This window comes from Phacochoerus africanus, chromosome 10 (genome assembly GCF_016906955.1).
Source record: "Phacochoerus africanus isolate WHEZ1 chromosome 10, ROS_Pafr_v1, whole genome shotgun sequence".
Lineage (NCBI taxonomy): Eukaryota > Metazoa > Chordata > Mammalia > Artiodactyla > Suidae > Phacochoerus > Phacochoerus africanus.
Window position 1 is genome coordinate 33,834,884 of NC_062553.1, and position 12,749 is coordinate 33,847,632.

The 12,749-nt window shown below is 38.9% G+C and overlaps 1 protein-coding gene across 2 annotated transcripts in view; it reads left to right on the forward strand.

The window, feature by feature from the left end:
• Positions 1–12,749, forward strand: part of GRXCR1 (glutaredoxin and cysteine rich domain containing 1) — a 317,107-nt gene that overhangs the window by 262,438 nt on the left and 41,920 nt on the right. Inside the window, exon 4 of one of the 2 annotated variants that reach the window (XR_007137502.1) lies at positions 2,234–2,280. Coding sequence is in view for 1 of the 2 variants with exons in the window: in XM_047798806.1 (XP_047654762.1) it covers positions 2,234–2,476 (243 nt within the window). In the remaining variant the exon portion in view is untranslated. Of the gene's footprint in view, positions 1–2,233; positions 2,477–12,749 lie in introns of those variants that run through there. The other variant, XM_047798806.1, reaches the window with a different exon arrangement.

Genomic DNA, 12,749 nt, shown 5'->3' on the forward strand with positions numbered 1-12,749 from the left:
AAACATAGTAATAATCCCCTTTTTTTGTCATTAATTACACTGATTTTTTCCATTGATTTATTTTTGCTTGTGTTTTTAATCTTAAGAATTCAGCAATGTGGTGTGTAATATTTTTGCACTGAATAACCCGGCACAGTACTACATTTCAAGCCCTACACTAGTTGTTTTCTTATTCTCAGTCTTCTCAGCAAACCCATTAGGTTACTGTTATCACAACGTACAGATGGGAAAACAGGCTTAATTGTTCATTAGCTTCCCAAAGACACAGAGATAGCCAGTGGTATAGTCCAGGTATATATGCTGTCCCTCACTGGGGCTCTCTCTGTCCCCTCATTAATAAGTCAAATTCAACCTCCAGATATATTGGTTCAATGGTCTAAATATATTTTTAATGAGGTGCCACCATTTAGAAGGCAGAAAATTTCCTGTAAAAATACAGATTTCAAGCTTATTCTTACAGTAATCTTATCTGACAGCACTGAGTGACATGCCTACATGCCTAAAGCTTGCCTGCAGCTGAGCTAGGTTTTTCTCTTTCAAGTGACACTCTTCCTGCCTTTCACTAACATCTCATTTGCTCCTGGCCTGCTCCAGCATTTGTGACATCTGCTTGGGTCCTTCCTGGTCTCCTGGTTGCAACTTAGCCTCTAAACTCTCTTGAGGAAAGAAGTGATTCTTATACCTTTAATACATTTTATCATCAGAAAAAAAAATGTCCTCTCTCTCTTAGAAGTGGAGACCACTGCGTTGCCATCTTCATGACTTCAGACCTTCCTAGGACTATCTGTGTGTTTTTATCTGGCAAAGTAGTCCAATTTCTCTAGATACAAGGTGAGGGACCCTAGAATCCTACCTTCTGGTTCTAGTATTTAGCTACCAAATGTTGTTTCCAATCAAAGGTTTTACTTCACAGGGGCTTCCAAGTTGGGTGGTTGTGTTTCAACACCTGTAGCCCCGTGAAGACTCCCTTCTCTCTCTTTTTTTTTTTTTTTTGTCTTTTGTTGTTGTTGTTGTTGCTATTTCTTGGGCTGCTCCCATGGCCTACGGAGGTTCCCAGGCTAGGGGTTGAATCGGAGCTGTAGCCACCAGCCTACGCCAGAGCCACAGCAACGCGGGATCCGAGCCGCGTCTGCAACCTACACCACAGCTCACGGCAACGCCAGATCGTTAACCCACTGAGCAAGGGCAGGGATCGAACCCGCAACCTCATGGTTCCTAGTCGGATTCGTTAACCACTGGGCCACGACGGGAACTCCCTCCCTTCTCTCTTGATCTCATTGTAGGTGGTTTATTCTGTTCATTTTCCTTCAATAGGATTATGATAAGGAGGAGAAGGATGATGTCATCCTAGTGTTGTCAGGACCTAGCTGAGGTGGCCCTAGCAGTGTTGGCAGGGTTTCCCAGAAGTGCAGTCACTGATTTCTAATATAGCAGGAAACATAGGAACAAAAAAAAAAAAAAAAGAAAAAAGGATTCTCTCCTTAGGAGTCTTCATCTTGGTTTGGAGAGTTGCTTGCCTCCATTGTAGTGTACTGTTTGCTTGTTTCCTTTTCACTCCTGACTTGGACCCACTTCCCTCCTTGGTGTTGCTTTCTCTGTGCCCCCTGAGCCATTCAATCTTCTCTTCCTCGTGGTAGAGCCTTCTCACTGCGTATGGGATCCTGTCACTCAACCGAGCTCATGGACACACGTCATGCTAGGAAAACCTCAGAACACTCCTGTGATGTAGGTCTTGTTATTCCCAGGAAAGTGTGGCTCAAAAGATTTTAAAATGTGGTAAAATTGAAAAGTGGAAGAATTGTCAAATGGCTAACTGCTAAAAACCTTGACTATGCTTTCCCATGTTTTCCTTTGGGTATGAGAGGCAGCTATGGTCATTGAACGATGTCTACAAAATACAAGGAAAATAATTCAACCGTTTCTTATTTCACCACATGGCGGGCTGTGTGAGACATCATCAATTTTAAGATGTGCCATTATCTGATCTGCCACTGAGAACAGAAAAAAGACTGTCAATTAAGTTATGTCGTTTGAATTATGTTGATTGTCATCCTAATTGCAATTACAGATGTTCTAAAGTATAAATATGTGTCTTAGAATTGACAAATATGGGGCTTATTCAACTTTTATTGCATGCCTCTAATGTGTAAGATGTTTGCTGAAATGTTAATTGCCTTAATAAGATGTAAGAAAGTAAATGCCACCATATTTACACTGCAGTGTTTTCTTTCAGCAACCATCCACTGACCTAGAGTTTGACCGCGTCGTGATATATACCACTTGCCTGCGTGTGGTACGGACAACCTTTGAAAGGTGTGAACTGGTTAGGAAAATCTTCCAAAACCACCGAGTAAAATTTGAAGAGAAAAACATAGCTCTGAATGGTGACTATGGAAAAGAGTTGGACGAACGATGCCGTCGGGTTTCCGAAGCACCTTCCCTCCCTGTCGTGTTCATTGATGGCCATTATCTTGGGGTAAGGATTCCGCTAAGGAACATCTTCTTTTTTACTGAACCCAACCAGTGTGGATAGAAACCTGTAAGCCTATGACAAGGTAACTTGCCTCCTAACTGCCAGCACACTTGCTATTTTTTGGAGTTCAATCCAAAGTGTTTCAAGCCCTTAGTTCTCTTCCAAATGATGTGGTGCTCTAGTATTCATCCCTGCAGAGGCATGGTGAGATACAATCAGCACGAAATTGCCTTTTGAATAGGAATGCATTTTAAAAATGTTTAGTTGACTTGAATTTTGCATTGTCAAGCTTGACAGGTGGGATAAAAATTATTATTATTATTATTTTGGTGCAGGCAGGAAAATTGGAATACATGAGATTTGCATTTGTGAATTCTCTTATACCTCATTATGGAGCACTCAGTTTCCTACCTCACGAAACTAAGATGACAGTCCTGAAAGGAAATCAATAAGAAATGGGACCTGGAGCCAGAATTTTATCTGCTTGTTGTTTAAAATGATTCTTAATTTTGGTAATGTGGGAGTGTGAGACAAAAATTCAGGCTTAAGGTGAGCAGAGAACTCCCAGAACAGCAAGAAAACAAGACTGCTTCCTTTCTCTTTGAATAACTCTGTTAGCATAATTAACCCCATAGATCCATGAACAAGCTTAATGGGTAGGTAAGAAGCCTGAGAAGGGGGCTCTGGAGAATGCACTTGGCAAAGAATAAGAACAATGAGCCAAGGGATACCAGCAGTGGAGGGGGTGGGATTGACTACAAGACCCTTTATCAGAGAATAAAACATAGCTGTCACTGTCACCCACAGATGAATATTTGGATCTTGGTTTTGTTTTGCATCTGGTCTTAACTTTCGGCTTTCAGGGGAGGTTAGACAAATCCAGAGCAGGAACTGCCCATGTTTGTTACAGGGAGCTGGTGTTTTGACATCCTATGTAGAGCCAGGGCTAGTTAGAGGCAGCCTGTCATCTTAGGGAAAGAGGAATGCAGGAAAGCGTGGTTCAGTAGCTATGACGTTACGTAATCTTACTTTTAACCAGAGCTGGACACAGACTGATTCTGACCTAGAAGAATTTGGATTGAAGTATTGAGGGTCTTATATTTCAACATATACTCTGAGGCCCCAGGAACCCACAACAATGGCAGTGATAATAATGACAAATGAATAAATTAATAAACAAATTTAAAAAATACTATTCTATACTCTTAGCTGAGTATAAAACAGTATGTGGGTGATCCTACCTAATCCTCAGGCTAGCCTTAGAAATCAGCTCTCTGGCACACTGATCAAGAGGCAAGACAAGAGCCAGGCAGCTTTTTTTCAAATTCCTGCTCTGATGCTTGTGATTCTGGGCAATTTAGCAATCTTTTGGTGCCTCATTTGTTTTCTCATTTGTAAAATAAGAATGATAATAAAACTTTTCTTAGGCTGTTCATGAGGATCTTATGATCTGTATAGTGTATGTATCAGTTCCTCTTCTTGGAACAAAATATGTTTCCAATAAATAGTAGCAATTGCTATCCCTATTTTAAAAAAGAGAACATTAACTTCTTTGCTCCAATTACATAGCTGGATAATTGGTGGGGCCAGGACTCAAAGTTTGGTCTGTCTGCTCCTCCAACCCTTGCCTTTTGACACATCACCTCAAGGAAAGTTGTCTTTGCTAGTTTATTAGCTGATATGTTCTTAGCACCTAGAACAGAGTTTGGCACAAAGTGCTCAAAAACATATATTGAATGGATACAGGAATGAGGCTGTATTGTTGCCTCATATTCTTTCCATCTCTCTAAGACATTCTTCTGGAAGAAAAAAACAAAAAACAATTCTTAATCTCATCCACCCCAGAGAGAAAATCACTGATAAGGGTGGTGGGTATTTGGATTTTAATCTGAGGAAAATTCTTCTAACAATTCTCACTGTGGAATTTTAAATTCTGTGAAACTGCACCGTTAATCTTAGTTAGCAACTCCTTACACAGGTATAAGGTTGGTCGCACCTGCTACTCTGCTCTTGATCGAGCTCATCTTCTTCTTCCTCTTCAGATCATCTAACAGGCCACAGTGCCCCTTCTGCTACTTATCTTTCAGTTTCAGGGATAGACAAAGGACAACAGACAAAGGAGGTAGGGAGCAGAGGTCTTCACAATTGTTTTATCTCTGTGCTCACTTTATTTATACACACAGTAGCCTACCCGGCAGAAGGATCACACATGTGCTACCTTGTTGCTTCTGAAATTTGAAGCAAATGCCCCAAAGCTGGAGAGAGGCCAGAGTCAGAGATTTTGTTTTTATTCTTATGAAAGGAGAATTACTTCTAAATCTATATTTCAAGATGGAGATAAGCACTCCCTAACAACTTAGATAACAAATTCCCCTCCTACTACAGGAGCCTGTTTGTTTAGATTCCAGAGCACAGCTGGGATTATAGAGCCTTGTCCCTGCAGTATTTGCGCATCTGAAATGGAAGGGTGCCCTCTGCTGGGTTTTGGCACGTGGCGAAGCATCATTCTGGGGGAGGAAAAGAAGCTGATGTTGGTAGTTTCCTTAACATCTGTGATGCTTTAAACAGCCTCATGAAGCCATTTGATTTAGTTTAAATTTAAATGAGTGAGAAAAATCACATCGCGTGAATCATCTGCACACATACAGCCGTCTCTAAGGCTGGAGAGAGAGAAATAGACAGAGAGGGCCGGAGAATGGGGTAGACAAGAGACACAAACAAAGGCATGGGCAGGTAGAGGCTGGGAGATGGGATGGGGAGAGGATGAGGGCATTTCACAGCTCCTTTATTTTACCTGCCATCAGACCCAGGGAGGCTGGTACCAAAGGAATTCTGTTCTTTTCACTGAAGGGATGCTAACAGGACTCCATCCATGGGCAAGAACAAAAAATTTGACAAGGATGCTGAACTCTATCTCTCTCTCTTTTTCTCTGTCCCCTTCCCATGGCTGCACCTCTAGCATATGGAAATTCCCAGGCCAGGAAACGAACCAGTGCCTCTGCAGCAACCTGAGCCACTCCAGTTGGATTCTTAACTCCCTGTGCCACAGTGGGAACTCCAACGCTGAATTCCCCAAACTAAAAACTGGGGATAGAAGCAATGAAACAGCTAAGGGAAAGAAATTACTTTAGAAAACAAATCTGCATTGCCCTGGGATGCTCAGTGGTGGGGGCGAGGAGGCAGGAGTAGGTGCACGTTCAGCATCAGGAAATCTTCTTTACACAAAAAGATGTGTATGTCAACCGATTGGACATAAATAATCTTAGATATTCCAAAAGGAAATGAGTTAGATGAATAGTGTCTTGATTCTGGATCAGCCACAAAACTCTGCAGTAGGAGTCCACAAAAATCCACATTGGTACTGAGCTAGAAAACATACAGAATGAATCTAAACAGTGACTCCCTTACCAGGAAGAAGAATGATGGCTGTTGACCTAAAGGGGTCTGTTAAACTAGCTGATATTGAGTTGTGACAGATTGATGATTCTCTGTTTAAAGTACAGTTTTATTCAATTTAAGATCGAGGGGATTATCATTAAGCAAAGTTAGCATACACACTAGAAATACAGACCCTAGGCATATTTCTAGAGACTAGTCGCCAAACTTCTCTGCAGAAATGGACCATCAAGGAAGCCTCTGCCCCAGTCTGGAAGTGGTCAGCTCCAGTAACTCCTGCTGTCCACCTCAGAAAAATGGATCATTTGTTTTCTGTCCTTCTTGCTACAAAATTCTTTTCCGAAGTAGAATCTTGAGGGAGTGTATCTATTTGTGGTTACTAAATGACTCATCTATGAAAGCAGGGACAGAAGATGGGAAAATGTGCTTTTTAGGTATGTAGCCTTTATGGACTGAGCTACATGCGAGCAGGAACGCATTCTAAAAACAGACTGGATTGGTTACCGAGGGAGACAAACCATAGTGTCTGCCTGATGTGGTCTTTTCACTTTTGTTTGGTTTTGTTTTAACCAGCTTTATTGAACTATAATTTACATAATAAACTCTACACATTTAAATTATACTATTTGATGCGTTTGGGCAGATGTGTACATCCATGGGTCTCCCAATACATCCAAAATATCGAGTGTTTCCCTGAGCCCCCAAATATTCCTTATGCCACTTAGTTGTCAGTCCCTTCCTCCAACCTCAGTGCCCTGGCAAACTCTGATCTTTCTATCAGTATAATTTTCTATTCTTCTAATATCTTTGTCTGATTTTTGCCAGGGGAGGGATGACCCCATCAAGTGGGTTTGGAAGTCCTCTACTCTGTGATTTTAATTTCTAGTTCTGTTTAATCCTTGGTGTAGAGTATCCCGTGCATATCAGGCTGCCTGGAGTAGTTCCATCTCTCACTTCATTTCATTTTGGATAGGTTTTATTGCTAAGGCTCCTGGATCCCTAATCTTTTCTTGTATAATGTCTAATCTTCTGTCAGTCCCATCCAGTGTATTTTTTTATCTCAGATACTATAATTTTTATTTTTAGACCTTTGATTTCTTTAAAAATATATTTTTCATGTCTCTATTTAATATGTTCAATATTTTGTCTAGCTTTTTCATCATATAATAACTGTTTGAATCTCCTGTCTGACAATTTCATTATCTGTGTCAGTTTTGAGTTGATTTCAATTAATTGATTTTCCTCCTCATGGTGAGTGGGATTTTCCACTTCTTTGCCTTTCTGGTAATTTTTGATTGGATTCCATCTACCTGGTTGGAAAAAAAGTATTCCTTGTTGGGACATTTTTACATTCCTACAAACATTCTTGAGCTTTTTGCTGGAATGCAGTTCAATCACTTAGAAATAATTTGCTATATTAGGTTTGTTGTAAGATTTTCTAGGCAGGACCAGATTACTGTTGCATCCAAAGCTAATTATTCCCCAGTATGAAGACATGATCTTGTGATAATTTTACCCAATGCCCCAAGAATTATAAGGTTTTTCCAGTCTACCTAGTGCGAACAGGTAGACTGGGGTTACCAGCCCCGTCCCCAGGTACTGTCCCTTTTATTCAGGAGGTTCTTTTGCTCCCTTAAGGAGTTTCCTCACAAACATGTACTGATCACTGCTCTGCTGAACACAATTTGGGCCCTCTGCCCATCTCTAGAGTTCTCTATAAAGCACTTTACTCTCTGTCCTGTGAGCTCTAGCCATTCTGGTTTCCTGGGCTCCCAGGTCTGTTTCCTCAATTCAGTCTAACACATGCTGCTTCAATTCCCCTTTTCAAGCTTGGAAAAAGCTATCATGATAGTAAGCCCCAGGGAACCATAGAACTCACCTCGTTTCCTTCCTGCCTCTGAGAAATCATAGTTCTTTGTTGCCTAATGTTCAATAACATGCAGACAATCCACTAAAAATCATGACTGTTTATAAAAATGAATCATCAATGGGTCCACTTTTAGGCAATATAACAAAGTAAAGTGAAATTTTCAGGCTAGATGTCTATGGAATTTATGCATTACATTTTCTTCTGAGTAACATGATTCTTTTCTACAAAAAAATCCCTAAATAAGCAAGAGAAACCCCTGAAGCCTTAAAAATTAGCAGTTTTATTTTGTTTCTCATATAAAAAATGTACAGGAAGATGCTCCTGGGAGTGTGTAAAGTTCCATGATGTCACCTAGGGCCGCTTTCTATTTCATAGTTCTTAGTACATGTCTCCTATCTTTAAGGTCTCCTAATGGTTCACGGTAGTTGCAGAAAGTCTTGACACCATGGCTGCTTCCTAGGCAGGATGGGAATGAGAAAGAAAAGAAAAAAGAACAGTGCATCCTTTTAAAGACTTCTTCGAGAAATCTCACCCAACTTTGCATTTTATTGTTCACTTTTTGTTGCAAAGTAGATTGTAAATTGAGATCTTCCAGAAGGACACATTGATAAATCGAGAGGGAAAAAACTCACCCACACAGGGGTTTCTTAGGATAGAAGAGGAATCATGGATATTGGGTAGGAAGTTAGTTGCCACACTAAGTAAAGCTCTTTTTGAGTAGTTGACTCGAATCAGTTCTTTCAAGCTATGTGTCTTAAACTAATTGTTTCTTTGAACCAGGCTGCTCCCTGACACTCACTCTGTTAATGAGATCTGCAGAGGATGGGAGAACCAGTGGGAGGGACTCTTTGGTGTTTATGGGAATGTGTTATAGACAAGAATAACATTGTCATAAACCGTCAATGTAAAGTTAAGTGCTTTGTTGGTTCTTGAAATTGTTCTGCTCTAAACCTCCTAAAAACATTTATCGTATTCTTCTGAGAATTGGTTATTAAATGTGGGAAACATATGCTTTCTTGAAAAGCTGTTGGAAACTATAGATGTCCTCACTGTGCATGTACACAATCGTCTTTCTAATATCAGAGCTTTCTAGAAACTTATCCCTAGATAATTAACTTTTCATTGTCCTTTTTTCCTGAATAACTGAGGATAGTTTTTTGGGAGTTCCCGTCATGGCTCAGCAGTCTGACTAGCATCCATGAGGACATGGATTCGATCCCTGGCCTTGCTCAGTGGGTTAAGGATATCGTGTTGCCGTGAGCTGTGGTGTAGGTCAAAGACGTGGCTTGGATACCAAGTTGCTGTGGCTGTGGTGAAGGCCAGCAGCCTCAGCTCTGATTGGGACCCTAGCCTGGGAACTTCCATATGCCTAAAAAAGACAAAAAGAAAAGAAAAGAAATTGTGCTTTGGAGCTGGTGCCCACTGAAGTGTCCCCGACTTCTTAGTTGTCTTTGAGTATTTTATCTACTAAGGGACCCGCTTCATTACAAATAATTACCATCATGTCTAATTTTGATTTTTTAGCACTGAATTGCAGAATAGATAAATTTTAGATCTTTATCTTCTCTTCCTTTTTCTTTGGAAGTCCTCTTTTTAGTCATTTCCTTGGTCATGAACAATTTCCTCAGAGGTCTGGATGAGAGAAGAATTCCCTGAGTATTCAAGTCTACCCCTTTTTGTTAGATCTTATTTGGTAACAGACACAGTAAATGTTCAATCTTCAAGCCTCCTTATTCAAAGACATGAAGTATTTGTTCCTGGCCTGTTCACTCTACTTCAGAAAGTACAGGATGGGGAAGTTTGAAATTTAAGCTTGGTATTTAAATTAAGCAATAATCTGTCATGTGATTGCTTCCTTGTTTTTTTTTTTTTCCTGAATAACCAAGAATAGTTTTTAATAGCAACAATGACAATGATAGCAAAAGCTAACTTGAGGGATATTCTCTGCTAAGCTTTTTACATGCATTATTTCTTTAAAATAAAAATTTAAATAGTATCCCTTTCATCTTTCTCACCTTAAAGTTTGTTAGAGAAGTTAAGACACTTAGAGAAGTTAAAAGACATTAAATATCTTCAGATTACAAGCCAGGATTCAAGTTTAAGAGTGTCTGACTCTAGAGGGCAAACTCTTTAAAATTAAACCATAAAGTTCCTTAACCCTTATCTCCAATAGCTTTCAACTCCACTCTTTAGTGGCATATTTACATCCTGAATTACTTCACCACTTCAAAACACTCCACATTCAAGATCTTGAATTTAGAGATGTCCTGCTGTGACCATAATTTCCTGTCCTTCCATCTCTTCCATTTGTCTTGCTGTTGAACTTGCTCTGTCATAGTTGGTATTGTTTATCATTTCTCCCTTTCCATTTCTCTCAGTTTATGGGCATAATTTTGGTTTCACTTGTTTCCCTATCTTACTGTATTCAAGAATATCATAATATCCAGTCTGTTGTCACTTGCTGGACAAGCTCTCTTTCCATGTTTGTCAGTTCCCCGTCCTGTGCAACTTCCTCTGTTTTTCTTCTCTTATTCTAGCACAGAAATCTCAAAATAATAGCAAAGAAGTCTACAACAAAGTTGTATTATCAGACTTATTTAGGTCCATTATCTAATATTCCTAATATCTTGTTGGTTTTCTCTTGTGGTCCACATAAAAACCGTTTTGTTTTTTTTTTCACATCTATCATTATCTTTTACTTTTTCCAGTCTTCAAGTCTATTTATAGCTATAATCTTGTAGCATATATTAATTATTTTACAGACATTTTACTTCAGCATTGAAGGATACCACCAAAAAATTCTTCATTATTATTTTCTTATTCCAATTCTCTTGTTTTGATAAATGACCCCACAATTCTCCCAGTCACTCAGTCTCCAAATCTTAGTTTTCTTTGATCCACCATCTTTCCCTTCCTCATATCTAGTCACTTGCCAAGATTTATGTTGTACCCTATGGGATTTCAATTTTCACCTTTTGGGAGTTCCTCCTGGAAAGCAATAGCAAAGCAAAGTGGAAGCAGACATCTGGATGCAAGAGTAAGGTTTTTGTCTTACTGGTATGAATGTTTGTCAAGTTATTTAATCTCTCCAAGATGAAGATAATAAAATACTGATAACTGGGTATTTTGAGAATTAAATGAGATGAAGTATAAACATTCACAATGCCCGGAACGTGGTACACACTAAGTAATTCTTTGCTAATATCATTAAGGCAAGAGCTTTAGAGAAATCTTACATTTAATGTCTATAAGTGGAAAGAGATGATGAGAATAAAGAGAATTAAGATAGGGTTGGGTTAGTAAGTCACAAGAGGAGAAAAATTACAGAGTATTATTTTAAGTCTACCCTCACACATTATTGTCCAGTAGTTTGATCTGTGGGGAGAGGATGCTGCACAGCATTTGAACTTCTGGATGGGGTAGTGTTTTTAATATGAAGCAAGTGTCAAGGCCATGTTTCACATACCATTTCCATGTGAGCTGATACATGGGCTAAAAGATGGTCCATCACCATGCATGATACTTTTCCAAGAGTATTAAACATTATTTTTTAAATAGTGTTATATTTTTGGTAAATAACCAATATTTTAATTAACAATGCTATTTTAAACATAGTAATGTGTTTATAATATGTGATATTTAAAATTATTAACAATATACCTATTTCCTCTTAAAATGAAACAGAAGACTTACATATGACATTTTATCATTATCATTTTTTCCTTACAATGTGAAACTTTGATTTTTTCCCCCTCTCTCTTTTTTATAATAAATCTTATTTTACCTCTGTTCAACTCGGAATGAATTTCATTATATTAAAATGTGAATTGGTGACATCTTACTTTCTCTTTACTTCTAGAACAAAGCTAATACATTTAACATGTGTGCCCAAGTAGGAAGTGCAGAGGGTGAAGGAGTTAGTTTTTTACATTCCTCTGTTAGCATCTCCCCTCTCCCATGTCCTCTTGGATCAAGACCAAGTTGGGAGACTGGTGGGACAAATATTAAGATGAGGTTGCAGAAGATCTGCTTAATTATTTGGTTTCTTAAAGACGAATGTGGTGTATAGGTGCGTATAGCTGTTTCAAACAGAAACATAAAATCCTGCATGTGGAAGGAACCAGAAATGTCATCTTTTCTAATGTTCCTCTCAGTGCAAAATCCTTTCTACCATACCCCCGTGAAAAGATGAACCACCTTTGGACACATCCAGCAACAACAACCTCATTACTGTTCAAGCCAACCGATTTTCTTGTTGTAATCCTGTAAATACTAAAAAGTTCCTCCCCATGTTGAAAACAAACCTGCCTCTAACATCCTTTACCCATTAGTCTTAGTTCTTCTACCTAGAGTAATGCAAATTAAAACTGTTCTCTTATCCTCAAAACTAAGTCTTCCTGTACAAAAATGGTTGGCAAGTTTGCTCCATGGTTTCTTTAACATTTACTCTTATCTCATGATCTTCTGTGCTTCAACATCATAATTATTCTCCTTAGGATATAGTCCAGTCTTTAAGTGCAGCACCCCAAACTAGAGCCAATCTTATAATTACTTCCCTGAATAGGATCTCTACCCTCTAATAATGGAGCCTAGATTTACTTTAAGCATCTACACTATAAAATTGATCATATGGAGTCTGAGACCAGTTAAACGACTCATGTAAATTTCATGTGAACTATTTCTCAAGATTAACTCCTAATACTCTTATGTTTTTGAGACATTTTACTAGATCCAAAGACCCCTTTTCCATGGACATGTGGTTACTAGGTAATAATTAAGACCACAAAAAGGAAACTTTTTTTGGGAAATATAGCCCATGATTTTTGATGACTGTCACTCTCTTTCCGTAAGCAGTTCATTCTGGTACTGGTGTCATTCCTTAGATGAGGAAACAAAGAAGGTAACAAATGTCTCAAACTTCACTCTCCAGAGAAATATGAACTGGAACAAACCATAGTCCAAGTTTGGGCTCTAGGATAGAAGTAGCTATATATATCAGTTAGCTTTTGC